The 25870-nt window shown below is 50.2% G+C and overlaps 1 protein-coding gene across 1 annotated transcript in view; it reads left to right on the top strand.

The window, feature by feature from the left end:
* Positions 1-10664: 10664 nt before the first annotated feature.
* Positions 10665-25870, top strand: part of FSTL4 (follistatin like 4) — a 381100-nt gene continuing 365894 nt past the window's right edge. The window contains exon 1 of the mRNA XM_021702002.1: positions 10665-10790. Within this exon, the coding sequence (XP_021557677.1) occupies positions 10665-10790 (126 nt within the window). The remainder of the gene's footprint in view (positions 10791-25870) is intronic.

Raw genomic sequence — 25870 nt, 5'->3', positions numbered from 1 at the left:
AGGAAATCGCTCACCAATCCCCTACACTGGGGTTGGAGACAGTTATCTGAACTTATGTTTCCTTCTAACTTCTCCCTTCCAAACTTACTGAATTATATGAATTCAAAACTTAACTCTCCCCCCTCTTTTTTTGGCCAACCATCCCAGTTGGCTACTGAGAAGCATCAGTATGCTTGCAAATTCTGAAACAGGGTTGCAAGCAAATTCTTTGTGTGGAATCTAGCCTGTTTTCCATGTTGGGGGAGTATTATTAAACCAAGAATTGGGGGCCCCTGGGTGGCTCAGTCGGTTAAGCGGCTGCCTTCGGCTCGGGTCATGATCCCAGGGTCCTGGGATCGAGTCCTGCATCGGGCTCCCTGCTCGGCGGGGAGCCCGCTTCTCCCTCTCCCTGGGCCTGCCTCTCTGTCTACTTGTGCTCTCTAGCTCTCTGTCAAATAAATAAATAAAATCTTAAAAAAACAAAACAAAACAAAAAACAAGAATTGCCCTGAGAGCAAAGCACAGAGCAATTCAGAGAGGTGTTCAGGTCTGCTGGTGTCTGATGCCACTGCCCTGAAGGCTTGTTTTGTCATTCACACTTCACCTTTTTTATTCCAAGGTGACTTTAATTCCACCCTTATTTTATGCACAGTAGTCACAATAGCTCACTTCAGATGTTAGCATTATCTCCAGGGTATATTCTGTACATCTGGTTCGTAGCAGCTACATTCCGCCCTTCTTCGGGAAGCCAAGGAAGTCTGTGGAAGTCCAGTCCCTGTTCGCTGCACTAAACAGAGCTATTTCAGAGCTTGGTCAATCTATAGACCTTGGCTTACATATGACCCGGAGTTATTAAAAAGACACACCCCAAGGCCTGCCTTGGTTATGTAATAGGGCCACTGGGCTGACTCAGGGACTTTGTGCTCAGAGCTGAGAACAGAAATCTGCTTTTCCAAACACCTCAAAGTGTGGGAGGGGAGCTAAACCCAGTCTCTGTGCTGTGGGGCTCCATCTTGTCCACAGACTTAGAATTAAATTTCAGAGGGAGGCATAGCCTATTTCCAAATTCCCCTGTTTCCTTTTATGTCCAGTCCTTCTTCTCTCTCTCCCAGGATGGAAAGTGCCATCTTTTCCCCAGTCCCGCTGTAGAGAATCTGGCCTCAAGCCAGCCTTGGGGGTTCAGTCATGGATGGCCTTGGCAAAGATTCATGGTCAAATATGAGAGAGCATCATTCCTGCCAAGGCCCTGGGGCACTGAGGATGGTATGGCTTTTGTCCTTTTGAGCCCACATCACCTTTTCCAAGTGGGAAGTCACAGCGACGGAGACCTGGAAGTCACCCAGGTCTCATGCACTCCTCATTTTGCAGATGGGGAAACTGATACCTGTAGCAGAGATATGACTGGCCTGGGTTATAGACTGGGCAGTGGTAGGGGGAGAGCTGGATCTCAGACGGAAGCCTGTGTGAGGGGAGGGACCATGCTGGTCCACCCACTGCTGTCTTCCCAGCACCTAGCACAGTGCCTGGTACATGGGAGGGGCCCAGGAAATATCTGTTGAAGGAAAGAGCAAATGTAATACCTTTTCTCCATGCCAGCATTTTATTCTTCCTCTTCTCTTGAAATTTAACTAAACTTATCCTTAGAAAAATCCCCTCTGTCCCCTCCTCCAGGCCAGAAGAGATCACAGGGGCATGGACAAGACACTGTCCCACTATACCAGCCAGTTACCTGGTGCCCACATAGACAGAGCAGGGGGCAGTCCCCCAGAAAGCCTCCTGCCCATCAGTTACCACCAGCCTGGCCTAGTTAGGATCTCACTCCTAAATCTGACGCCAGACTTGGGCTACAGCTAGACCGCTGGTGGGGGTGGGGAGGGGTGCTGGTTGTTACAAGTGTTTACAATTTATTTGGGCACCAAGACTGATCTCTAGGTCAATTAATGAAAGCAAATGACAACTGAGTTGGGGGTCTCCAAAAGTTCTGGATGTTGAATAGGGGGTCCAGAAAGGTTTGAGAGCCCCAGGCTTGGAGATGAAGTCAGGGCAGTGAAAATGTCTTGTTGGAAGAGAGAATAGGGGACTCTCTTGTCACAGCTTGGCCAGGCCAAGCCCACATCACCTGGAACTGCCCTTGTCTGCCCAGGATTTTGTAAGATTCTCCGGCTGGGAGAGGGCAGAGTCAGAAGAGAGGTATAAAAACTTCGCTCTTTCGCAGGTTGTTGGCTCCCAGCGAGGGGGCGTGTCACTTGACTTAGCCTCCAGGTGTTCTGGCCCTCCGAGGCGCCACAGCTATGGCGGCTGATTAAGACCACTTGTGCATCTTGAGAGCACAGGCTGGGGAGCTCGGCCCGGGAAGGAGCCAGGGGAGAGCAGAGAAGGGGTGTGTTGGGGAGTGGAAGGGGGATGTCGCCTGCAGATTACGAGAGCCCGGGGCTGAAGCGCACCGCCTTCGGCGGCGGGTGCGGACATCGCCCTGGAGCGCTGGGAGTCCTCGCGCCCCGCGTGCGCGCCCGGCGGCTCCACGCACCTGCCGCGGGCCCCTCGCGGGTCTGAGCGGCGGGCGGGCGGGCGCCGCGCGCACAGGTGGCGGCGATTGGGCAGGCGGGGACCGGAGGGTGACGTCACGAGCTCCGGTCCCGGCGGCAGAAATAGGGCAGCCGCGGCGGCGGTGGTACGGCAGCGGCGGCTCACGGAGCTGGAGCCAAGACAGCCTCCAGCGCGTTCGGGACCCGCCGACAGCCAGAGAGACCGACCGAAGGACGCGGAGCCGGGTCGCCGCCACCGCCACCGCCTCCACGGGCGCTCCCGTCCGCCTGCGTCCGGCCACCTGGTCTTCCCTCGGCCCCGGCCACCTCAGGTACGCGGGCGCGGGGAGGGTGCCAAGCCGCCGCCGCCGCCACCAGTCGGTCCAGCTGCGCCCCTCTGGGGTCCCGGCGCCCGCGGCCCGCGTTTCGCTGCAGGGCCCGGCGCGGGCGCTCGCTTGTCCTCACCGCCGGCGCCGGAGAGCCAAGTTTGCCCGCCTGGCGGGCGGCGGGCACGGGACCACGGGACTCGGGCTCGCCCGGGCTACCCCGGCCCCGGCCAGGACTCGGGGGAAAGGCTGGGGCGCCGAGGCTGGTGGCCCGGGTCTGCAGTAGGTATCGGAGTGACCCGGCCGGAGCGCGGAGCAGAACCGCTCCCGCCGAGCCCGCTGCCCGCGGCGGCTCCGAGACCCCGCAGGCGCCGCTCTCGGTGCTCGGGCCCCCGAGCGGCCTCGGCGAGCTGGGCGAGTGGCAGCCCCTCGGCTCGGCTCGCTGCCATTGGCCCCGGGCTGGGGTGCGGAGCGGGCGTCCTCGCTGCCTCCTTCCTCCAGCTTTGCGGGGAAACTTGCGTGTCCGCGCTGGAGCCCGAAGGGCCCGCTGAGCCCCGCCTGGCGGTCGTTCCCCCGAGGTCCGCCGCGTCTGCACGTTGGGGCTCGGCGGAGGCTGAGGAGGGGGGACCGTGGCACCACCTCGTTCCGCAAAGACCGCGGCTCCGGTTCTGTCCAGCTAGTCTCTGTTCCAAGAGAGCGACCGGTGTTCCCTGCCGGGGGGTCACTAGGGAGCAGTTCGTTTGGGGCACGCTCGGGCAGGGAGCTTGGTCCTAAGAGAGCTTGTGCGGTGGGTGATCTCCGCCCCTCTCTGCACCAGCAAAGGACACCTATTTCAAGTTTGGGGGGGCACCTAGGCGACGCAGACAGAGCGCTGCGCTTCGGGCGCTTGTCGCCCCGAGTTGGCGGCGGAGCGCAGCGCGAGCCTTCGGGGCCCCCTTGAGCTGACGAAGCGGCGCCTCCGGCGCACTCGCCAGCGGCCTGCCACCTGAGGACTTCGGCGCCCGCCACTCTGGCAAGGGCAGAAACCCGCTGGAAGCAGCAGGATTTCTCGCAGTGCCCGGGACGTGGCGAGCAGCCCGTGCAGTGCGCCGGTGTGCTGAAGTTGCTGGGGCCCCGCTGAGTCGGACCCTGCTAGGTCTCTATCTCGCCCTGCTAGTCAGTCCCCCTGCGCTGTCCAGCCGACCTCGTTCCCATAACTGTCGCCGACATGGATGAATCGCGCTGCCGTCGCTCTTCTCCGCTCTCCTCTAGGTGTCGCTTCCTCCGAGGTTTCCCGCGAGTGAAAAACAGCTCCAGTAGCTTTGATCGGTTCCCTTCCTAAATTTATCGCAAGCCTGTGCACGGGGAATTGTGCTAGATGGGTCCCCGAGATAGAAACATTCGTCCACATTCTGTGGGCCACACGTAAACAGAATTTCATTAGGAGGTGGCATGGTAACTTAACCAAACGTGCACTGGGAATGGGCCTATATCACAATCTCTGAGGCATCGGGAAGAGACATTCGGACGTTTCTCGAAGATCTAAAGTTATTTTCCCACCACCAGGCTTAGGGGAAAGTCAGACATGACTTTTAGCAGTGTCCTGTCAGTGCTGGAGTGGGTGGGTTCCTGTGCTTGCCCCTTCTGGCTCCCAGGACAGGCTCTGATCTGGGTAGTTGTCAGGTGGAGGGCTCAGCTGGGGAGTAAATAAATGGTCAGGGGAGTGAATGATGGGGCTTCTAGGACACCAGAGCCCCAGCAATCCTAAGGCAGTAGCTCAAACCACAGCCATGAACCAATGCCCCACGGGGCCCATGGCCGCTTCCCCTCTTGGTTTTGTGAGAAGGCACTGCAGCATTACTACAGCATTTCTCTTCAGACACACTCAGCCGAATGGTAGTTTTCTTCCCATCCTAGGAAAAGAGACAGCTCCTGCCCCAAGACTTTAGACTGGGCCAAAGGTCATGCAAGATGATAGCATACTTCATATATAGTGTAATGTGTTAAAGTTGTCCCAGTGGCTTTTTCTGTCTTAGACATTTTTCACCACCCTCAATTTTCCTTAACCTCAGGAAATCTATTTTTATTCCAGAGAGGGGCCAGCCTATTCCCATGGGCCTTGGGGGAACTTTTGTCCCTTGTGCTCTGTCCTGGAGGTGGGTGTGTGAGGGGTAGGTTGGATTTTTCTACTTTGACCCATCAGTTGCTCAGGATTCTTCTCTTTGTCTCAGAGTTGCAGGATTATTATTATTTTTTTTAAAGTGATCGTCATGTTGTGATCTTCTGTTGGACCTAATACTATATTCCAGAAACAGGTCATTGAATAGTCAGAATTTCTTAAATCTTTAATTCCTACTTTACCTTTCTTGGTATGTTTCTGCAAATTCAACCTTCTTGTGTTGCTATGTGTGGTCAAGTGTGTACTTCCTAACTTGATGAAATTAGGAAGTTATTTCAAGAGCACATATGTCCTTACGTTTTCTTTCTCTTAATGCATAACACAAGGCATGGAACTTTGAGTAAAATAGAACTCCTGTTGGGAGAACGTGGTACTTAAGCAGTATAATCTAAATGTTGAAATGACGAGGGTTCCTGGAACTCACAGGTGTGGGTTAAACTTCCTGGTATCCAGAAGGGTCATAGATTGATACACTGCACACAGACTAATTTAGGCATTCAATTTAACAAATGTTGGAACAATTAACCAAAGATAAAGAGCAGATAATCAACGGGAAATGCAGTGTAACTTCATTATGGCTTGCTGCAGGGGTAGCCTTATAGATGTCCATGCCTAAGTTCCCTGGGTTGGTATTTCAGGGGCTATCTTAGGAAGTTTGAACCCCTTGTATTTTTCTTAAAACACTTGGATATCAAAACTAGGGTCCTGAGCCTTTCAGAAGAAATTCATGTGTAACCTCATGGTGTTAGGTTAGGGTCAACATGTTTTGTTTGTTTGTTTGTTTTCTTTCAACACTGGGTAGACGTACTGGAGGCTGCAGGATTTGGGTGGTCTCCAGGTGGTTTCCATTTGTTGATTGCCAACATCCCATTTGCAAAATGCAGTGCTCCTATGGTAATTGGCTAACGCATACACTTGGTTAGTTGGAAAGGTTGGAAGTTGAGGTGCCTCAGGGATCCAAATCTTACTGTTCTCTTTGAGGCTGGGGTGGTATTGCTTGGTTCTACCAAAGCATCTTCATGATTTCTGGTCTTGATGGTTACAAAGAGAAGCCATTTCCATGTGACTAATCTGTAATGTCTAGTTTGGTAACGTTCCCATGTTCTGGGAGAGATGCTGAGAGAGAACTGGTGAATAATGTCTCTAGAAGCTCTCAGGGTCTGAATTCCCACTCTTCCCAAACAAGGCTGGTTCCCAGAGGAGAGAAGTGAAATTTGTATTAGAACCATTGCCAGCTTAGTGTCCGTGCATCTCTCTGGCCTCTGACCCTGTTCAATACCCACCACTTGCATGCTGGTGTGTCTTCTGTGGTGGGGCAGATTTGGAATCGACCTATTCACTCCTATTTCTCCCTAATCACTTGCATTCTTACGTCACGTTTTTCAACTTTTTTGAAAAAGCGAGTCAGTTTTCTGAATGTCACATCATACAAATTGGTAGTACCTCTATAATTTTAAATACAAGTAATAGCACAGGTAGCGGCTTATAATTATAAAACCAGAAAGATCCTGTGCTTTCCACACAGAGCAGGTAGATGATCTAGTAGGGCCCATCCAGCACTAAGAAAAGGAAAATTAATCTGATTGAGACAGAATGCCAGCATTCCGTATGTGTTTGTGATAGTGTAAGAAGCAAAGCCATTGCCTAGGGGTCAGGATGCCTGGTTTCAGTCCAGATCTGGCTCCTGACTTGGCTCATACATTGGGTGTATTCTCTGACCTTCAGGCTTCTGGTGTCCTATCCGTGCCGCAGCTAACCTCGCACCTGATTTTCTTGAGCATGGGGGAAAAGTGAGGCTTGGGTGGATAACCTCAGAGGAACCAGGTCTTAAATACCAAGTCATTGTGCATTACGGGTTGTTTGAAAGAAAAGGCAGTCCCAGCTCTTTTACGAGAACAATCTCCAATCGATTTATAGCCAGTCTTAAGACTCTAACATGGATTGAATGAAGTTTATAAACCTAAATAGATCTCAAAATGAACTCGAGGTTGAAAAAGAGGGTTTGTGATATTATAGCTGGTACCTTCCCATTTCTATAATGAGGAGATTCTTGTATTTTCTCCTGTCTGAAGATCAATAGGGCTCTTTGAAGGTGAGGAGTAATGAGTCAACAGGTCTACTTCCCTCAAAGTGACTGTCTTCACCATGCCGGCACTCCCCATCAGCTGAGAGGCATCCTTGCTGCCCAGCATTCTGTGCATCTCCTCATCATTTCTTTCTTTCTTTTTCTTTTTTTTTTTTCAACTACACTTCTTCCTGGCCAATGAAGATAGCAGCTATGAGAGCTGAGGACCGTGTGCCAAGTGGCCGCATTCCGGGGAGGGGTGCAGCGAGGAGCAGCCTGGCTCCTTCCTCATGCTCTGCTCCTCTGGAGGAGTGTGGCTCGTGGCAGCTGTCAGAGGAAAGGAGAGGCTCGGGATTGCCTATCTTGCTCGACCTGGGTTTTCCCCATCTTGCTAAGAACAACTGTTTATTGAAACAAAATACTGCTAAGTATTGAGAGGGCGCAGAGGGGAGGATGTGAAGAGCGCAGACGTCTCGCCAAGTCCACCTGTGCGGCTTGGAGTCCCAGCCCTGCCATTTATATGCCACATGGCTTTGGCAGGGTACTTAGCCTCTCTGTGACCTGTCTGCTGTTTCATCTGACTAGGGGATGACTAATGCCCTCCTCATGGAGCAGAAGGGAAGACAGTGAGTTAATACCCATGAAGTGTTTAGAATAGTGCCTGACACACATTACTGTTACATAAGTGCTAACCAAAGAGATCGCTTCTATTTGGGTATTAGATAGGTCATCAAAATTGATTTAGACCCAATATTAATTCTTTTTTTATGAACTGAACCATCATAAAACTTGAGTTGTAAATTTGTAGGCTGTTGCTCCTGCAGGTAAAATGAATTGTCAAACACAGTGAGTATAAAATGACATCGAACATGCATCCACCGTGCAAATGAAGTCCCATCTGGTGGGACTGGTGGTGGTCTGGTGGTGGCCAAGCTGAGCAAAACGTTACAAAGAAGCTGGGAATATTTCAGTAATTGGCCTGGCTCTTGTGTTTCCTTGTCTTTAAGTCTTTGGGGAACCTCAGCGCCAACCAGATAAAACCAGAGACGAGTCCGGGTGCCGCAGGGCTGGAGCCCAGGCTTCCTGAAGCACAACTCAAAACAGCCGGTTTAATACCACAGGTCTGGGGGCGCCCTCTAAAATAGTTTCCGAGCTTGCCAAAATAACAATTGAAATGAACGGATTTTATTTTGATGCTATCCATTAATAATAAAACATCAAACATAATTAGTCCTGGATTACTAGACAAACTGAGAACTAAATAGTCGGTTTCGTGGCTTGAATATTTCATAACTCCAGAAATTGACATTTGTATGTTAAGTAAGTTTGGATTATTTTGCTGTTTTTGGTTTATTCAGGCTCGAAAGCATGAGAAGGGAGAAAAGAAGACCTTTTGTACGTGTGCTTCTCCACGAGCACTGTTTGATAGTGGATAAGTAGGGAAGAATTACTAAAAATAAAGTAGGAAGTAGTGTCTTTCTCGTTCTAGCTTGAGTATTGGTATTTTTTAAAAAGATTTATTTATTTTAGAGAGAGAGAGCGTGCATGTGCATGAGCAGGATCGGCAGAGGAAGAGAGAGAATCCCAAGCAGACTCCCACTGAGCACAGAGCCTGATACGGGGCTCGATCTCACGACCCCAAGATCATGACGTGAGCCAAAACCAAGACACCCATGTGCCCCTCAGTATTGGTATTTAAAAAAAAAAAATTCCAAAAACCTAGTAAGTGCTTTCTGCAGTTCCAGGCACATGGCTCTGCGTTCAGAAGACAATACTTGATGGAGAGTAGGGAGTCGCCCTATTTATCTTCAGAAGAACTGGTGGCAGTTTTTATTTTCTTTTAGTCCTGAATGATTTTTCCTCCACACTCCACAGTCCGTGTGAAGAATTCACACACTGTAGCCAGAGCCCCGATCAGGAGCGTGGGCTTGGGGGGCTGCCGGGAATGCTCTAGCTCTGTCCCGGGTAGCCGTGCACACGGCACCCTTGCCCTCAGCTCTGCGTCCTTCCGAGTGCACAGCAGGTACTGACAGTGACGAGACCGTGACCTTCACACTGTGTTTACTGCCCACTCAGACTACTGCCCCGGTCGCTCCAGCCTTGCCAACAGATGTCAAAGATGAAGAGACTGAGAGAGCAATGGAAGCCTGTGGACTGTTTGTACGACAAGAGAAACATTTTCTTAAAAGAGTGTCATGACTTACAACCTTGCCTTTTCCGAGGCCAGTGTTAGATGCCATAATTTTTAGCCTGACTTCTCCTTCCTGTGGGCCTTTCTGTCTCAAGTGAGGGACATAAGGCATATCTGGAAAAGCAGCCAAAGGAAGCTGGGAATGTGGTAGGAGTGAATTTGGTGGCGCTGGCGTCAGCAGCAGTGATGGTGGGATGCCTCCAACCCTTCTTATTCAAAGTAAGCATCCTCCAAAGCTCTTGCCATGGGGGTGAGCAGGCGTGGACTCCTCCATCAGCCTGTGATGTCCGTCAAGCAGCTCATCATTTCTGACGGGGACACCTGCGCTGGACCAGTTCGAGGCCAGATCACATGGCGTGCTGGCCTCCAGGGAGCTCTGTGTCTTCATCTCCCCGGCCATAATCAGGATGCCGTGTGCACCACATGCAATTAAGCACCAAATTATGTAGTGCGCACAGAAATCAATAACCCCTCTGGTTTCCTTGAGTACGAGTTGTAAATACTGCACGATGAGTTCTGTCTCCCTGGCTGCGTTTCTTAGACAGAGATACTGAAATCAAGGTTGGAATGTTTACAGTGGAAACCTTAAAAAAAAGAAAAAAAAAGGTAGAGCTGATTGGACACGTCCACTAGCCTGTGCCCTTGTCCCATTCGCACCCCAGCACATGATAGGGAGTTGGATATCTGTTGTCGCTGATCCTTAGTTTTTTCATCCGTGTAATTCTTTGATTACTTTGAATTGCCCATTTCTTGTCTTCTAGGACTTCAGACCTCTTACCACATGAGCTTCAGGAACCACCTTAAAGGTTATTGAAATTCCATTATCCATTGGGTGCTTGAATTCCTCTACAGGAAGGAACAGTCTTGAAAGGAAAATACTGAGCCTTAGCATGCCCTTTTGAAGCTCGCCGTCTTGTAGACTGAGACCTCAGCCACAAACAGGGCGCCACACATTTAACATAATTCCTCCTCGGTATTTCTTGTGCACTAATTGTGTGCCCAGCCCCAAGGCTTTCTGAAGAGACTGGAGTGCGGCTGTGTGGTGGCTGAACAGAAGTGACACAGCACCTCCCCCCTCGCTTGTTCTTGTAGCTGGAGGGGTAGCTGGTGTGTGGGGTGGGTTTCCACATAACCGCTAGCGTTTATAGAGTTGTTAACTTTAGGTGTCCGACGCTGACTCCTTCGACCCTCACCGCAACCCTATGAGATACATATCACTGACCCTGTTTTAGAGGTGAATCAACTACGAATCAGAAGTACTAGAACTTCTCCAAAGTGGAACAGAACGGTTGCTGGTAGGATTTAAACTCTGGTCTCTCTGATTCTGGAGTACAAGTTCTCCCTACCCGCCCTGTGACGTGCTTATATTTTGCAATGCTTAATCCTGAACATTTGTCATTTTCTCAACAGACTCCACGAAATGAAACCGGGACGCTTATGGCTGCATCTCGCGCTGCTTGGGGCCTCCCTGCCCGCCGGGCTGGGATGGATGGAGCCAGGACCCAGCAGAGGCCTGCACACGGGTGTGCGTGAGCCACGGACGGAGGTATAGTCCCATAACTCCTGATAGGACACTTAAAATGTGCTGCTTTTCAGTATCAGCATATCTGGTTTCTTCTCTACCTTTGGTTTATATCAGTTAGATTGCAGTGTGAATTTAAAGTGTTCCCCCTTTTTGGTAGGGGACAGAAGGACACAACATGCATTGGTCTGGACAGGACGTTTTATATCACGCTGTAAGTAATAGTCTGAAGTCTCTGCAATGCTGAAAACGTGTTCTAAAACCAGGCTTTAGTTGTATGGTTTGTCTTCCACAAAGACCCTCAAGAGAATGGCCTTTTTGTATATTTAATAAAACTCTGAAAATGCAGACTCAATGGTGGAGCACACCCACGTGAATTAATGAAGTCTTTTAATTATAAAATGTGTTTTAAAAGAGAGAAGACTCCTTTTCACGTACACAGATAAAAAGAACCAGGCTGAGAAAGAACTGGCAAGTAGGGGTCCTAAGGGAGACTCTCTTAATGAACAGATAAGAATGATTAATGGCATGTGAGGTATATATAAATGCTTCTAAAGTGCTTGAAAAACTTATTCTCAAATGCCTCCCTAGAGAGTCTCGATACACTGCTAATTGCTTAGCGAACTTGGTCTTAAGTACCAGAGAGGCTACATAAGCTACACCCTAGCCCTGCTCAGGTAGGAGGCCTGAGGAATTCGGGGCTCGTGAGGGGAACAGTTTCTCTGCAGGAAATGCTTTGTGTGTGCCAGACCCTGAGAAAGGACTACACCCTTTCGTTAAAGCTACCTGGGATTTTCCTGATGACATGGTAAATACACATTCCTACCCAAGAGCTTCTTGGGCCCTTTCAGCTTGCACTGCCCTCCTGGTACACACCCAACTCTTGTCTCTGTGCTTGTTTCCTGTCCTGTGGAATGAGAGAGAAAAATTACCTCCAAAAGCCAACATTACCAGAGAGTGAATAATGACACACAGCGTATGGATGGTAGGATTAATGCGTTATTTGATCAGAGGACATGATTTCTTTCTCATTATTACTTAATCGTAATGCAATCCCAGACTTACAAACCTTAATCTCTGGGGAGCTTCAGAAGTTGTTGAATGCACATGTTTGCTGCTGAGGTTCACGTGGCTTCCTTTTGTGGTGAGCAGATGATTGAAGAGCATCACTATCTCTCCCATCACAGTCCGTGAAGGATGCGACTTAATGGTCTTTTGAAAGAGCCTGGAGGCTGACTTGCTAGCCAGCACAGCATTTCCCATATGGGATGGCTTAATCATTACACTCATATTCACACAGAGGGAAAAGGATCCTACAAATATATTGTTGAATATTTAATAGCAAAGCAAACAGGCAAACACACAGATAAGCTTTTTTTAGTCTTCTTACTATTGGGGCTCATTGGCCCACTGTTTTAAATTGCCTATTTCAATTAAACGAGTCAAACCGATTAAGGTAGGATTTAGCTGGAGGTAAAGTGAAGGTAAGTTAATATCAACCGAGGGCATCTTTATCTTAGCTGTTAACAGCCTAACACTTTGTGCACCATCAAGAAAGAGCAGATGCCTCATTCTGAGGCAGGAAGGGTTTTTGTTGGTTAGTTTTGGGGATGTTGTTTTTCTAACCCCATCAGGACAGAGCCCAGGAGATGAAACTGTCTCCCAGTTCCAGGCCTCCGTGCTGCTTAGGGAAAAGGAAGTGATGCCCATACAGACTCCAAATGCAGAAGAGCTGCCCTGTTGATCCAGTGTTTGTGGCTATGGATTGCATTTTTGCAAACTGTAATAACTTCTACTCGTGGAGTCTGCTTTTATCAATGATGAAATGAGCTGATGACCATGCGGATGGGCCTAGGATATAGGACAGCCTCAGCAAAGGTTCAGATAGAGCAGAACATGGATATGTAACTGAACTGCTTGCTGATTCTGACCACGCTCCATGTATGGCCTCTCCATGCCATTCTTCACTAGCATCCTCATGTCTGGGATGCTGTCCCTTCCTCCCGCATGGCTGACTCCTCTCCTCCAAGGCCCAGCTCTGGTTCTTACCTTTTCTCTGGAACTTTCTTTGAGTACGCTTTGGTCACATTTGATGTCTTGTTCTGAACTAGTCCTTCTTCTTCTTCTTCTTTTTTTTTTTAACTCTTATATTTTTATTTTAGCATACAGAGGAAGCCTATCTTATCTATGTTTCTCTTCCTCTCGATGTCTAATAATTTTCAGAGCAAAGGAGAGACTCCTTGTGTTTTTGAGCTGATCGGTATTCAACATTTAGTACTAGTCGTGAAGTCACTCTCGCGCTTTCAAAACTCAGTCTAGACAGTCAGTCATTTCCGTGTGTGATAGCCCTCCCTGCGCGGCAGGTGCATGTCCAGCGGGGACATGAACGGTGCCCCCAGCCATCCTGTAAGCAGCTTGCAGGCCAGCCTCGTTGCTCATCAACGTCCAGGGCACTCCTTGTATGTTAGAGCTTCTGGGCAGTTTCTTCTTTGAATTGCAGCTATTAATGCATCCAGAGCTGACTGCCAAACTATACTAAACTCCTCTAGCAGTTTCCTCAGACTGTCTTACTTTCTGGAAGAATCATAACCAACTGAGCTTCCTGAGACTCCATAAATTAATCAGAAAAGCTCTTCAGGACCCAAATGATAAAATGTTTCTGTGTATGTTTTCTTCCTGCTAATAGTACTTTACAAAAACATTTATTGACTTCAGATTTTTAAAGTACTTGGAAAGCATTAATAAGATTTGACTTCCCTTTAAAGTTATTACACCAATTACTTGAGTGTCCTAAGGGTAAATAAGAATTAAATGACCAGTGCATGTGTGTGTTCACGCATTTTTAAAGCAATGATGGCATATGTAAGTTTTGTTAAATTATTGTTTTATGTACAAAGACTGCAGTTGAAATAGCTTCAAGGAGCTTATCATTTTACAAATGTAGATGAAAAGAAATGGAACTGGGTGGAGTGCCTCTTTAATAAGAGCTGAGTGGCAGACTGTGGCCTAGAATAGTAATGAAATTCTGAATTCAGAGGAAACAATTCTGAGACCTATGACTCAACGAAATTCTAAAATATCCAGTGTTTGTGGCTATGGATTGCACCCCCCGGGCACTAATTTTTAAAAAATATTTCTTTTCTTGGGGGCGCCCGGGCACCCCCCGGGCACTAATTTTTAAAAAATATTTCTTTTCTTGGGGCGCCTGGGCGCCCCCCGGGCACTAATTTTTAAAAAATATTTCTTTTCTTGGGGCGCCTGGGTGGCTCAGTCGTTAAGCATCTGCCTTCGGCTCAGGTCATGATCCCAGGGTCCTGGGTTCGAGCTCCGCATCGGGCTCCCTGCTCGGCGGGAAGCCTGCTTCTCCCTCTCCCACTCCCCGCCTGCTTGTGTTCCCTCTCTCACTGTCTCTCTCTGTCAAATAAATAAATAAAATCTTAAAAAATATATATATTTCTTTTCTTGAATCAGTGTCCCTGTTCTTACATAGTTGATTGAATTTAAGAGAATGCTTTTTCTAGTTATGGTCTCCTCCCCACCCCCAACTTATGCCCCACTCTTCTGATTGGTGACTGGGAGAGTAGCTGATCTTCTTGTAGGCTTTGAGGCATCCATTATTTACCTCTCCTTCCTCTTGCTCCTCGGTCTGTGGGTGTGGGGAAACCACCTCCCTTCTCCCTGTGAACAGCTGGGGTCCGGGCGGGAATTTTCTGAACCTCATCTGTAGACCTGTGTGCATCTCTTATGGATGTTTTCTGTGGAGTCCCCATTCCTAGACACTCAGTGGTGCTAACTCCAGCATTTAACTGGCTTGCCACGATGAGCTTCTGGGTGAGCTGTCTGAGCAAGAGGCCTAAGTGGGCTTTCCCTGGGGTGTGGGACTGCGGGCTGCACCCCTCTTGGAGGATCCAGGACTTCTGTGCAGCTGTAGAACTGGCATGGGGGCTGGGGGGCGGCTTCTTCTCTGATTCTGGAATATTCAGGCATGGCTCTCTACTGATAATTCTCTGTCAGAGGGTGTGGATTCTTAGTTTTTCAGCTCAGGTTGGGAGAATACAACCTGCCATCTGCAGATGTGTAAGTAAATCCATGGTATTTTTGGTGGAAGATGGTGGCAAGTACTCCAAGTTCCGGGGTGAGGGGCGGGTGGAGGAGCCGGTTCCCAACTCTAGAGTTAGTGTGGGCTGGGCCCTACACCAGGCTCTCTTGAACTTCAGTGGGCTTGCAAAGAGCCGGGGGTCCTGTTAAAATGCTGATGCAGTAGATCTGGGTAGGTCCTGAGATTCTGCATTTCTCGTCCGCTCCAGGTGAGGCTGATACTTCTGGTCCCAGGGGACACTGGGCAGCAAAGGCATAGAGGAGTTCCCCATACCCTGCCTGCACACATCCAAGAAGGAGATTCCATTTGGTGATGAACCCCAGCTTTTTTTTTTTTTTTTTAGCTTTTGTCAATATGATGAGGCTGCCTGTCATCAGCAAAAGGAGAGGAATGTACAGGCTGCAGTCCTGTTGGGAAATAGCTTCACACTAGGCGGGCAGGTGGGCGAGGGGAGCAGCGGAGCGAAGTAGCCTGGCTCTCAGAGTCTTTTTCACCTATTTTGAAGCTAGCAGGTGGACAGGTAAACTTGGTTTTCTGTATGCAGGGTTCCTCACTGGCTTGTGGGCAGGTGATTTAAATCTTGAGGGTCCGCCCACACTCCCGTGCTCCCACCCGTCACTGTCTCCCTGTCGCCTGTACAGTTCCTGTCCCCAGGGCCCAGCCAGGCTTTTCTGGAGATGCACCTGCCGGGCTGGTGTGGTGTTTGAGGGTCTCGTTTATGTATTTATTCTCGGACAGGGGAAGTCCCTGTCTTCGTCGTTGTGTTGGAGGTTTCTCCTCTCTCACTGCTCCTGGCAAGCCTCCCACCCTGTACCCCGGTTAGTGCACTGCGGGCCCCTGGCGTAGTTTGAGATCATAGTTAATAGAGTTTTAGTTGGCTCTGAAAAGTTCTGTGACCCAGGAAAATGAACATTTGTGAGTTCACAGAAAGCCATTCTTCTTCCTCTTAATTTAGCATTTACTCATCTTTTTTTTAATGCCTCTGCTGCTAAATAATCTATGCTTCTGTAGGAAACTTTCCACCCTTGTAATCAGGACATCAGTCCATGCGTTGTAAATGGGGCTCTGATTTCCATTTTTCGGGGAGTTGGCAGCATCAAATCTGCCAGGCCCCAATCATCTGCTTGATTTATTCTGTATGATTTGTGGGTTATCTCTCTTGTTTACCATTTAGAGAGAGGTAAATGCCATGATGGTGTCAGACAGACTCTAACAGGCTCCACGTGAGTGGGCTGTACTCTTCTGTCCTCCCAAGCCAGGGCCGTTGTCCTTCTGCTTCCGCCACTGTGGTTTCTGCTATGAGTCTCCTGGGCCTTGTCTTGTCTGCAGCCACTGGGGGGACGGAGGGCACTGGTGCCAGAAACGGAGAAAATAGAATGAGATGGGCCCTGTACTCAGAGCGGTAGACCCTGAGCTAACTGTAGTGAGACCCAGGTACACTGGTGTGGGGAGGAGGAAGCCTGCCCCTCTGGCCAAGAAGCCACCTGTCCGTACGGCCTGGCCTCTCTCTTGATGGGTGGCCACACATACTTGCTTTTTGGCCTTAGGCCTTCCCTTGGGTCCAGAGACATGGACCAAGAGAAACCCGATCTCTTTCCTCCTGATCCTGGTCCCAATACTAAGAGGTTTTTTTTAAAAAGTAAAACCTGGGTATTCTCATTGAATACTTGGTCTTGATGGAGCCACCAGCCAGCCCTGCAGACCAGCACCTCCTAGCCCCATGCTGTGCGAGGGTGTTGCAAGGACTATCATGAAATTCAGAAAATAAAATTAACTTCACTTCAGTTTAATTTTAAAGTCTGTTTCCCTGACAGCACTTCTGGGCTTAGTAGGGAGTGGTGACGCAGAACCCAGCTGTGGATAGACCCCCGCAAGGTGGAGGGGGGAATAGAATTCTGGTGGGGGCCTGTGGGGGAGGGGCAGCTAGTGGTTTACCTGGAGCTTCCTCCTCTCCTCCCAGGGATGGTGTCATACTGTCATGTTTTGGACGAAGCAGCCCCCTCGGGTAGCATCTGTGTCGTAGTCAGGTCAGACAGAAGTGGAAGGGGGCAGTGGGGATGGGAGGGGAGGGGTGGAGGCAGGGAGCTCTGAAGTACATATGTCTGTTGGGTGGGTTAGTGAGTAGAAGTGCCCAGCTCTGGCGTTTGAGCTGGAGACAACATCTGGCATGTCGCAGATGCTAGCGAGCCACCTGTTTCATGGGCTGGTTACCTCTCTGCAGTTCAGAATAAAGCCCATTAGCCCTTTGACCCACTTCCAAGACTTGAAAGATGCCCACTGGGGAGAACCAAGCAGAGCCCCGTAAGCCCCATAGAAATCTTCTAACTCAGAAGTGCAGTCTGCCCAAGGCAGTGTATTTCTAGATGAGAACACAGGATCTCGTTTCGGTTCTGCGTTCCAGGTCCAGCCTGGCACAAACTAGCTCCATGGACCTGAGACACTCTCTTGTACTCTCTGGCCTCTGTTTACTCATGTGGAAAGTGAGAGGGTAGCAGGATGCCACCTCAGATCGCCTTCAGGTTGTCTACCCATCTTAATTCTATGGCTGCTGAGTGGGCCTTTTACACCATGTGGTGAACATTTTAAGTGTTGTTTCTTTATTTTTGTAAGGCCCTCCAGCACATGTGAAATTGGAAGGTTTGGCCCATCCTTGTGTGTCTCAAGTCACCTTGTGTGTTCCTATTTGGTAAGGGATAGCAGGGAGGAGTTTGGGGGGTGACCATTTGGGGTTTATTTGACCACCATTGCTCTCCCATCCCTCTGAGTTCAAAGAAGGCTTTACTGAGGCGCCTGGGTGGCTCAGTTGGTTAAGCATCTGCCTTTGGCTCAGGTCATGTTCTCGGGGTCCTGGGATCGAGTCCCGCATCAGGCTCCCTGCTCAACGGGGAGCCTGCTTCCCCCTCTGCCTGCAGCTCCCCCTGCTTGTGCTCTCTCTCTCTCTGACAAATAAGTAAATAAAATCTTTAAAAAAACAAACAAGCAAAGAAGGCTTTACTGCAGTGTGTGCTGATGGCAGAGACTCGGGCGCCCTGCGGGTGTCCCCCAGAGGGGGAGAAAATCCTCAGAATACTGAGCTGGAGAGGAGCTTGAACGGAGTCTTCTTCGTTGTGTAGCAGGGGCTCAATATGTACTGTGTGCAGGGAAAGCACCCAGAGAAGTGGCTCCTAGACTTTCTGATCTCACAGAGCGGAGAAACGAAAATTTTATTTTTAAAGATAAGTTCTACTACCTAGAACTCCTGTTACCTCCTTACTCATGTTCTTTTTTTTTTTTTTTAAAGATTTTATTTATTTATTTGAGAGAGAGAGAGTGAGAGACAGAGAGCATGAGAGGGGGGAGGGTCAGAGGGAGAAGCAGACTCCCTACCGAGCAGGGAGCCCGATGCGGGACTCGATCCCGGGACTCCAGGATCATGACCTGAGCCGAAGGCAGTCGCTTAACCAACTGAGCCACCCAGGCGCCCCTTTACTCATGTTCTTATTTATTCATTTTATTTATGCAAGAAATGAAAGGCATACTCCCAGAACCAAGGGCGGTGCGTCCCACAGGAGCCTCCCACAGGAGCCTCCCACTGGCACATTCTGCGTTGCCTGTGTAGGTGTCTGAAGACCTGTCCCCAGTGCACCTGTGGATCCCAGAAATGTTGGTCTAAGATCATTGCGAATGGAGGCCCATAGAAGCACCTGTTCGTGTGGCCTGGCACTTCCTGGTGAGCTGGGGTCCAAGCCACGCTGAGATGCCAGGTCCCCAGACACAGGTCCGGTGTTGTGCTCTGTGTTATCTGTCTGAATTTCAAGGCTGGAAAGACGTAGCTCCATGCTAGGGAAGATGGGTGCTCCTCCCACAAAGAGGCCCTTGTGCCCTCTGCGTAGGTGGGGAGTCCGCCTGCACGGAGGTGTTCAGTGTCCCATCCAGGTCCTTCTCTCTGTCGAAGTGACAGGTGTGTCTGGGTTGTAAAGGAAAATTGGGGTGCAGGGTTTCTTGTTCCTGGTTTGTAAAGTTTCTTCATCTCTTTAATCGGCTCATGAAAAATGGCGCACCACTGCTATTTGGTTGGTGTTGTCTTCTAATAAAAGGCAGTTTTATTTTACTCCTACTAGAGGTGGAATAGAGAATGGAGGATGAGTGGCCTGTGTGGTTCAGTTTTTCCCTCAATCAAAGAGTGCACTTCACCTCCATTGTGCATAGGGGAGGGATGAGGACAAGCTGGTGCTGGTGGGCGGCTGGTGTTGGCCAACAGGGAACCGCCTGAGAGACCGTAAGTTCCAAGAAAGTACCTGGTGATTGCTTGATGGTTCATTTGGAGACCTAGTCCTTGGTTTTCCCTTCTCTTCACTGTTCCAAGAGGGTGTTGAGTTCAAGTTGAAATCTTTCTGGAGGTCTTAGCTGGAATACAAACCTTGCCTCTGTTACTTTTGTTAAAATACTGTACAGTTTAAGTTTTTAGTTATTCTGGGTCTAGACTCAGAAAGTGTGTGTGTGCGTGTGTATATTTTTCAGAGTTGAGAAGGGAAGCAGTTGGCCCTATTTCTCACAGAAGTCTTTTCCAGAGAACACCACTGATCACCCGTGAGCCACTCACGGAGTCTGTAGTGGCTTAAGAAACCACTTCTGCTGGCCACCTACTCATCCGTGAGGGTATTGGCAGCCTGGCCCAGCAACAGCAGTGAGAGCGGCCAACTTGAGAAGCCGTGATTCAGCCCCAGCCAGGGGCCCCAGCCTCTGAAGCATGGCTTGCTTTTCTGACAATACCTCTCTCCCTGCTCAGGCTGAGTCCTTCTCTGAGCTTCTGGTAGCCTGGCTGCCAGTGGGGCGAGCTCCAGCTGCAGGCAGCTCTCTGGACTCTGAGGAGAAATGGCTGCCGTCCTCCCTGCTCTGCTCACCAAACTTTGTACGTTCTACCTTTCCCCTTTATTCTCCAGTGTAGTTACTGTTTTAAAACCCAATAGTTGGTTTTTCCTGCTGAGGCTGAATCACTCGCTCAAATTGGTCCTTGCGTGCTCTGCTCCTAAAGTATCTCCAGTCCTACCTTTGCCAGGGGCCCCTCAAATCAGAGGGCCCAGTGGCTCCAATCTGCTTTTTCCCAGCTGTGTAGCCGAGGAAAGTCACTTACTCTCCCTGGCCTTCAGGTTAGTAGCGAGTAAGATGCAGGCGATAACAGGGCCAGTTTCAGAGTTGTCAGGACCAAGGGGGTATGTGTACCACGGGGCACAGAACTTGGCAGAGCGGTGGTTTGTGTCCCACTGAGTACCCATCAGGAAGGCCGTGCACCTCTTCCTTGCCATGGCCTGCATGTCACTCTCCACTGCAGAACCTGCTGCTCAGACCCTTGGCGGGTCCTCTTTCTGGTGGAATGCTAAGTCCCCTTGAGTCTGGATCCCCCGAATCCCCAGTGGCCAGGGCAGCCTGGGACACAGGAACAGGCTCAGATGTTTTAAGGGAGTGAATGAGTCCATGATCTCTTACTCATTTTGGCATCATGTAGGAATTTGGACAAGGTGACTTGACTTTCTAGGACTCCTTACAAAAGAAGCCCCGGGAAAGACCTGACTGTCTTCAGTTTCCATTTAGAGTAGAATCTTGTCCCAATTCCCAATATCCTCATTGAATTAGTAGAAGCTCAAGAGAGTCCTATAGGCTCTGAGTGTGGGAGGGGGTGAAACGCCTGACTTGCTCACAGTCCCCTTCCTACAGTGGTTGCGGGTGCCTGCCTAGCCCTGGCTGTCCCTTCTGCCAGGAAGCCAGCTTGAGTGTGGCAGGCACATCACAACCTTGCCCCAAATGGGCACCCAGAGAATGAAATGTAAACTCCAACAAATGCAGGATGTTCTGTTTGTGTTCAGAATTTTCAGGGTCAGCAAAAATAGCCTGTGGCTCCAGGGAGGGTAGCTGCCACATGGTCCTACGAAGAGAGGAAGGGATTGAGGGCAGTGGGAACGGGGTTCTCTTTGGAGGTGTCATTAAATGGGTGTAAGGCTCTAGGTGGCTTTTCTTGACACTAGTCTTAGGACAATTGGAATAAAAACTTGTTTAAGCTGTTCTGCCATTCACATCTTGCTCTCTAAATGAAGAAAACATAGCTCTTTTCCCACTTATTTCTAGCCTTGCATTTAAAACCTGCTCAGATACTTCTCTAGAGGAAAGACCTCAGGTTTCTGTGGTTCTGCTGATGCCACACTTTGTGTGTCCATTGCAGTGAAATAGGCTTTGATGTGGGCACGCTGGGAGATGTCAAATGGGAGAGGCCTGCCAGGCAGATGTTCTAACTGGAGTGCTTCTAGAATATGCCCCACTGTTCCTCCTCCTCCTCCTGCGCTCTTTTCTGTTTGGTTGTTACATATGCTGTTGTTTTCCCTTTAGCATTTGGCTGTGAAGAATGGGGTTCTCTGCCTCATGCTTGGGTGTTCATCCCCTGCCAGTATAGCTTAGGAGTGTGTCTTTGGGTCCCCAAACAGAACTTCCCACTTGAAGGAACGCTTCTCAGGATGCTATGTAACTATGCAGTATGGGTCTCTGGGTCCTGGGCTGTCTGGGTCACCTGGGACATCTGGTGGTTTTAAATCTTAGGAATCTGGTATCCATTGAGCACTCAGCTATGGTCAGGTGGTTGAAGAGAAGTGGGATCTGTGAGTCTGTGGACTTGGGATTGGGAGGGGGTTGGAGCAGTTGACTATTGCTGAACAGAAGCTGCGTCAGCAGAAGGAATTAAACACCTATGTTAGTTGTTGATTTTTATTACCTGTGTATAGTGATTAAGTTAATTTCTCAACTGTAGCCTAAAGGAAATTAGGTACATTTATTGAGTAATAAAGGACGAAGTAGCTCCTGCCTTCCCTAGTCCCATTCCTTCATTCCAGCCTGGGCAGGATGCCTGTTGTTCTCATAGTCCACATACCCCTCACCTGAGCGGATGTGACTGACAGCAGATCTACTGTCACAGGTAGGTCCTGACCCATGACTTGATGCTCTTGAGCCCTCAGAGGGTGGGTTGGAGGCTAGCAGCAGCTGGAGTGTCAGAATGTCCCCCACGTAGACTGGACATAGCAGTGACTGCAGTAGCCCCGTGGGGTCCAGGGCTCAGAATTTCAACCAGAGCACCCCCAACCCCACAAGCTTCCAGAACTTGTTCACCAGAACAGGGCTCTATACCCTCTCCGAAGGTGTCCTACCTGATGTGACCATGTCCTTCTTGTTGGCCCAGTGCCTCCTGGATGTCCCCCTACCCCCGGAGGATGAGGCTGGCTGTGGGGTAGGGTAGCTGCTCATGGAGCTCGTGGCGCCGCAGTGTGGGCGTTACCACCCCAGAGCCTGAACTGTTCTACTGGAAGACTTAGCTCTAGCATTAGAGCCCCACCTTGAGCTGCGTGTCCATCCTTGTCCAACTAGTTGCATCCATTGGTTTGGTAATTTTTAGTAATGAAAACACTTCTGTGGCCATGCGGACTAGGACAAAATTATCTGTGACTCGTTATATATTTTAGATGAATATATATAATAAAGTTCAAACCTAATCTCATTCAAAGTGACTGTTCTTATGTTACAAGAAAAGATGGTCATGAGCTGCAATCTACAGGAAATTCCTCTACATGGTCGGATATCTCACCGTGGGTTTATGAGAAAGGAGAAAGAATAATCACAAAGAGCACTTTAAGAACTAACCTGTATCCTTGCAGTATGCTGGGCAATTAATAAAAGTCCTCTTCAGTCAGCAGTGTGGGCCAAACCATGGGTGACATGGGAGTTTCGAGTGGAGAGGTGCTGGGGGGAGCGGGGTTGGGAAGGACCTCGTGGAGGTGGAGAGCCTCGGAGTGGATGGTGGAGATGTGTGCAGGTGGAGTACTTAAGTATGTCGGGAGGAGGAATCCTGGAGTACAGATGGATGTTGGCATAGGACCCTATCTGGTGGGAAGGGAGAGAGAAGAGATGTGGGGTGGATATCCAAGCCCCCAGTCAGAGTGATTGATCGAGGACTCTTCGATGGCCAGGAGCAGAATCACCTTCCACTGTGCTCACGTCCAATGAAGGGTTATCCTGGGGCCCCAGAGATGTCCTGGAACGCACCACAGGCTGCCTGTCATCTTGCTCTTCCAGCCACACCTTCTCCCACGTCTGTTTCTCTCTCCCCTGCCTCTCCTCTCGTGGAGCTGCACATCCCTTCCTACGGCCCTCACCCTGGACTCTTAGGCCCCCGGGGCCCTCGCCCTGCTCCCACACAAACCTACAGCTCCAGGGCCTGGGACCGCTCAGCCCAGGGCTAGTCTCTGAGAACCTGGTTGGCTCCACTTGGAGAAGCCAGACGACAAGTGTCCCCCCACCCCCCCATGTGAGGGGACATTTGGGAACTACGAGCAAGGGTATGGGAGCAGGCCTGCGAGGCTCTAGTGAAGGGGTTGGAAGGCAAGTTAAAGTGGGGAGAGAGGTGGCGAGGATGAGGAGCCCACCTCCACCCTCTCAGCACTCTGAACAACGGGAGCTGAGATTTTCTGAAGTGTAGGTAATTTATGGAGTTGAGCTTTCCAATCTTGAACGTGGGGAAGGAGGTAAGAGGGCCTGCCATGTGGTCTTAATTCTTTGCTCTTGTGCTCTCTTCCCACTTGGTTCTGTTTGACTCATTGGTGCCCTCACCCCCACCCTCGCCACACCAACCTGGCCTGTGTGCACGAGGCGGCTCAGAAGCCCAGCCTACTCATCCCTAGGTTATCCCAGCAGATGGGCTCTCCAGAATGCCTGACTTCCGAGGGCTGACCCACGTCTCGCCAGTCACCACCCTGACCCCACTCTCCCTCCTGAGGCCTGTGCTCCTGACACCCAGGGCCCACGTCCAGACCCTGCCCACCAAGTTGACTGAATGGGAGCAGGCTGTGGGGCTTGACTGTGGCCCCATGACTCCAGAGTCATCTCATCTGTGGCTGCAGGAAGCTCCTTAGTACAGGTACTTTGGGGTTTAACTGGAATTGTTTTTGGGAAGAAATGGATCCATGGGGCGGGGGAGAGTCACAGCTTTTCCAGACATCTCTTCTAAGAGACTCTGTCGCCCCATGGAATCCAGTGAGCAACATCACAATTGAGCCGTTGTGGAATAATTAGGCCAGTCATCCTGAAAGACAAGATGCGATAAACAGTCTCCCAGTTGTGGGGCTGAGCTTTGCTCCCAGCCAGGTGCAAAGTCTTGTTGCATTAGGAACTTTTTTTTTTTTTCCTGGTGATGTTTGTTTCTATATAACCAAGAATTATGGAATATTAGGGAACAAGAGACACCTCACAGATGGGGATGACAGAGGAAGGTGGACTTTGGAAGTCTGAATGAACCTTCTCATCCATTCCTTACAGGAAAAAGATTCTTTGTAGGAATTCTGATTCCTCATACAGAATTCTCTGAATTCCATAGCTATTAATGATGATAACATTAATAAACAGCTACCATTTTGTCAAAGCTTTAAGTGGATTACTTCACTGACTTCTTAAAAAGATTCTGTGAGGTCCTATTCACTTGCTTATTTTAAAAATCTGGAAACTGAGGCTTCAAGAGGGTAGGTGAGCTGTTTGAGGTCTCTCGAATATTACACAGTGGAGCTAGAGTGGGCACCTGGCATTCTGATTGTCCCACTTATGCTCTTAACCACAGCCCTGTGTTGTTACCACCCATCCACACATATTTTTGAGGCTAAGAAAAGGACATTTGGTGGCACTGAGCTTTGAAAGCCAAAGCAGACCCTATCACATCAGATAACGCTTCCCCACCTCCCAGGGGACAGCAGAGCTTGAGGTAGCCTTGGGGACTGGGCTGTGGGCAGTTTCTTGATGTTCCCTGTGGGGAGTGGCAGAGCACGTCCTGCCCTTACTCACCCCCTGCTCCCCAGCACGTACACCTTTTTCTTCCCTTCTCCTACGGTGGAAAGAGGCCTACAGGGAAGCCACTGATGCTAGCTGAGTGAACAGGTCTTTGACTATTACCTCCGAGTTCTACCAGGGGGTCTGGTGGGACTTTGTAGCCATATGCACACACCTAGTGTGTGTCCCTGAGCATCTGCCCCCATGTGGGGCAGGGCCTGACCAGACCCACTGCTGTGCTGGTGCCTATGGGGCGATGGGGGCTGGGGCTCTGGGTGGAGACCTAAGCGTGATGATGTGTGGTGGTCTCTGTTTCTGCTTCTAAGAATTGGCCTTGGGAGGTTGCCAAGGGTCAATAAAAGCAGTCTCCCTTCCAGAAGCTGGGCTCTGGGACCTAAGTGAGGAGGCAAGATTCCCTGCTGTGGTGACCAAAGTGGTTACTCTTAGATAAAGGTTGTGGAGGGTCAGGACGCCCAGTGGGAAAACGCTGGCGTTGCTGAGTCTTCCACTGGAGCTGGAAGAGAGCGAGGAGAGTCGGCGCCGGGTCCCGGCCGGAGGCAAGCCCTGTGCCTGCTGTGGAGGCGCCGTCGTGGAAGGCGGTGGCCGTGGCCGTCCCAGAGGCGGGAGAGTAGGGCAGCCCCAGGCATGGAGGGCGTGAAACTTGGTCAAGCTGTGGTAGTGGGTTCCTCAGAGGCATGTCTGCCTCAGCTAAGTGGGTGTATATACCCCAGGAGCGTACAGCCCCCACGCCATGGGATGGCCACGGCTGGCCAGTGGTCAGGGCTGCCTGTGGGTGAGGGGGCAAGGTCAGCTCCGTAGGCAGGGCACGTCACACGACGGACTCCAAGGGGAAGGAATCCTGGCATTTAGTTGTGCTGGAGAGAGAAAGTCAGGCATGACAGCCTGGGGTGGGTCTAAGAAGAGGTGGGAGGGGGCCGCTATGGCCGGGTGCTGATGGTCTACAGTTGACCTATACCAACCCCTGGAGCCTTCCCACCACTCTGTCCATCGTCATCATTGCTCGCCTGCCTCGGCGAACTCCCAGCCCCTCCCTGACTCCAGAGGCGCTGAGACCTTGCCAAGAGTTCTGGGCCTTCTATTCAGGGCTGGGCCACAGGAATACCTGACATACCCAGGATGCTGTCTGCGGGTGGACACTGGTGAGCTACAGCTG

Source organism: Neomonachus schauinslandi, chromosome 7 (genome assembly GCF_002201575.2).
Source record: "Neomonachus schauinslandi chromosome 7, ASM220157v2, whole genome shotgun sequence".
Taxonomy (NCBI): Eukaryota; Metazoa; Chordata; class Mammalia; order Carnivora; family Phocidae; genus Neomonachus; species Neomonachus schauinslandi.
The sequence above is the reverse complement of the archived record's forward strand: the minus strand, read 5'-3'. Positions and strand labels throughout refer to the sequence as shown.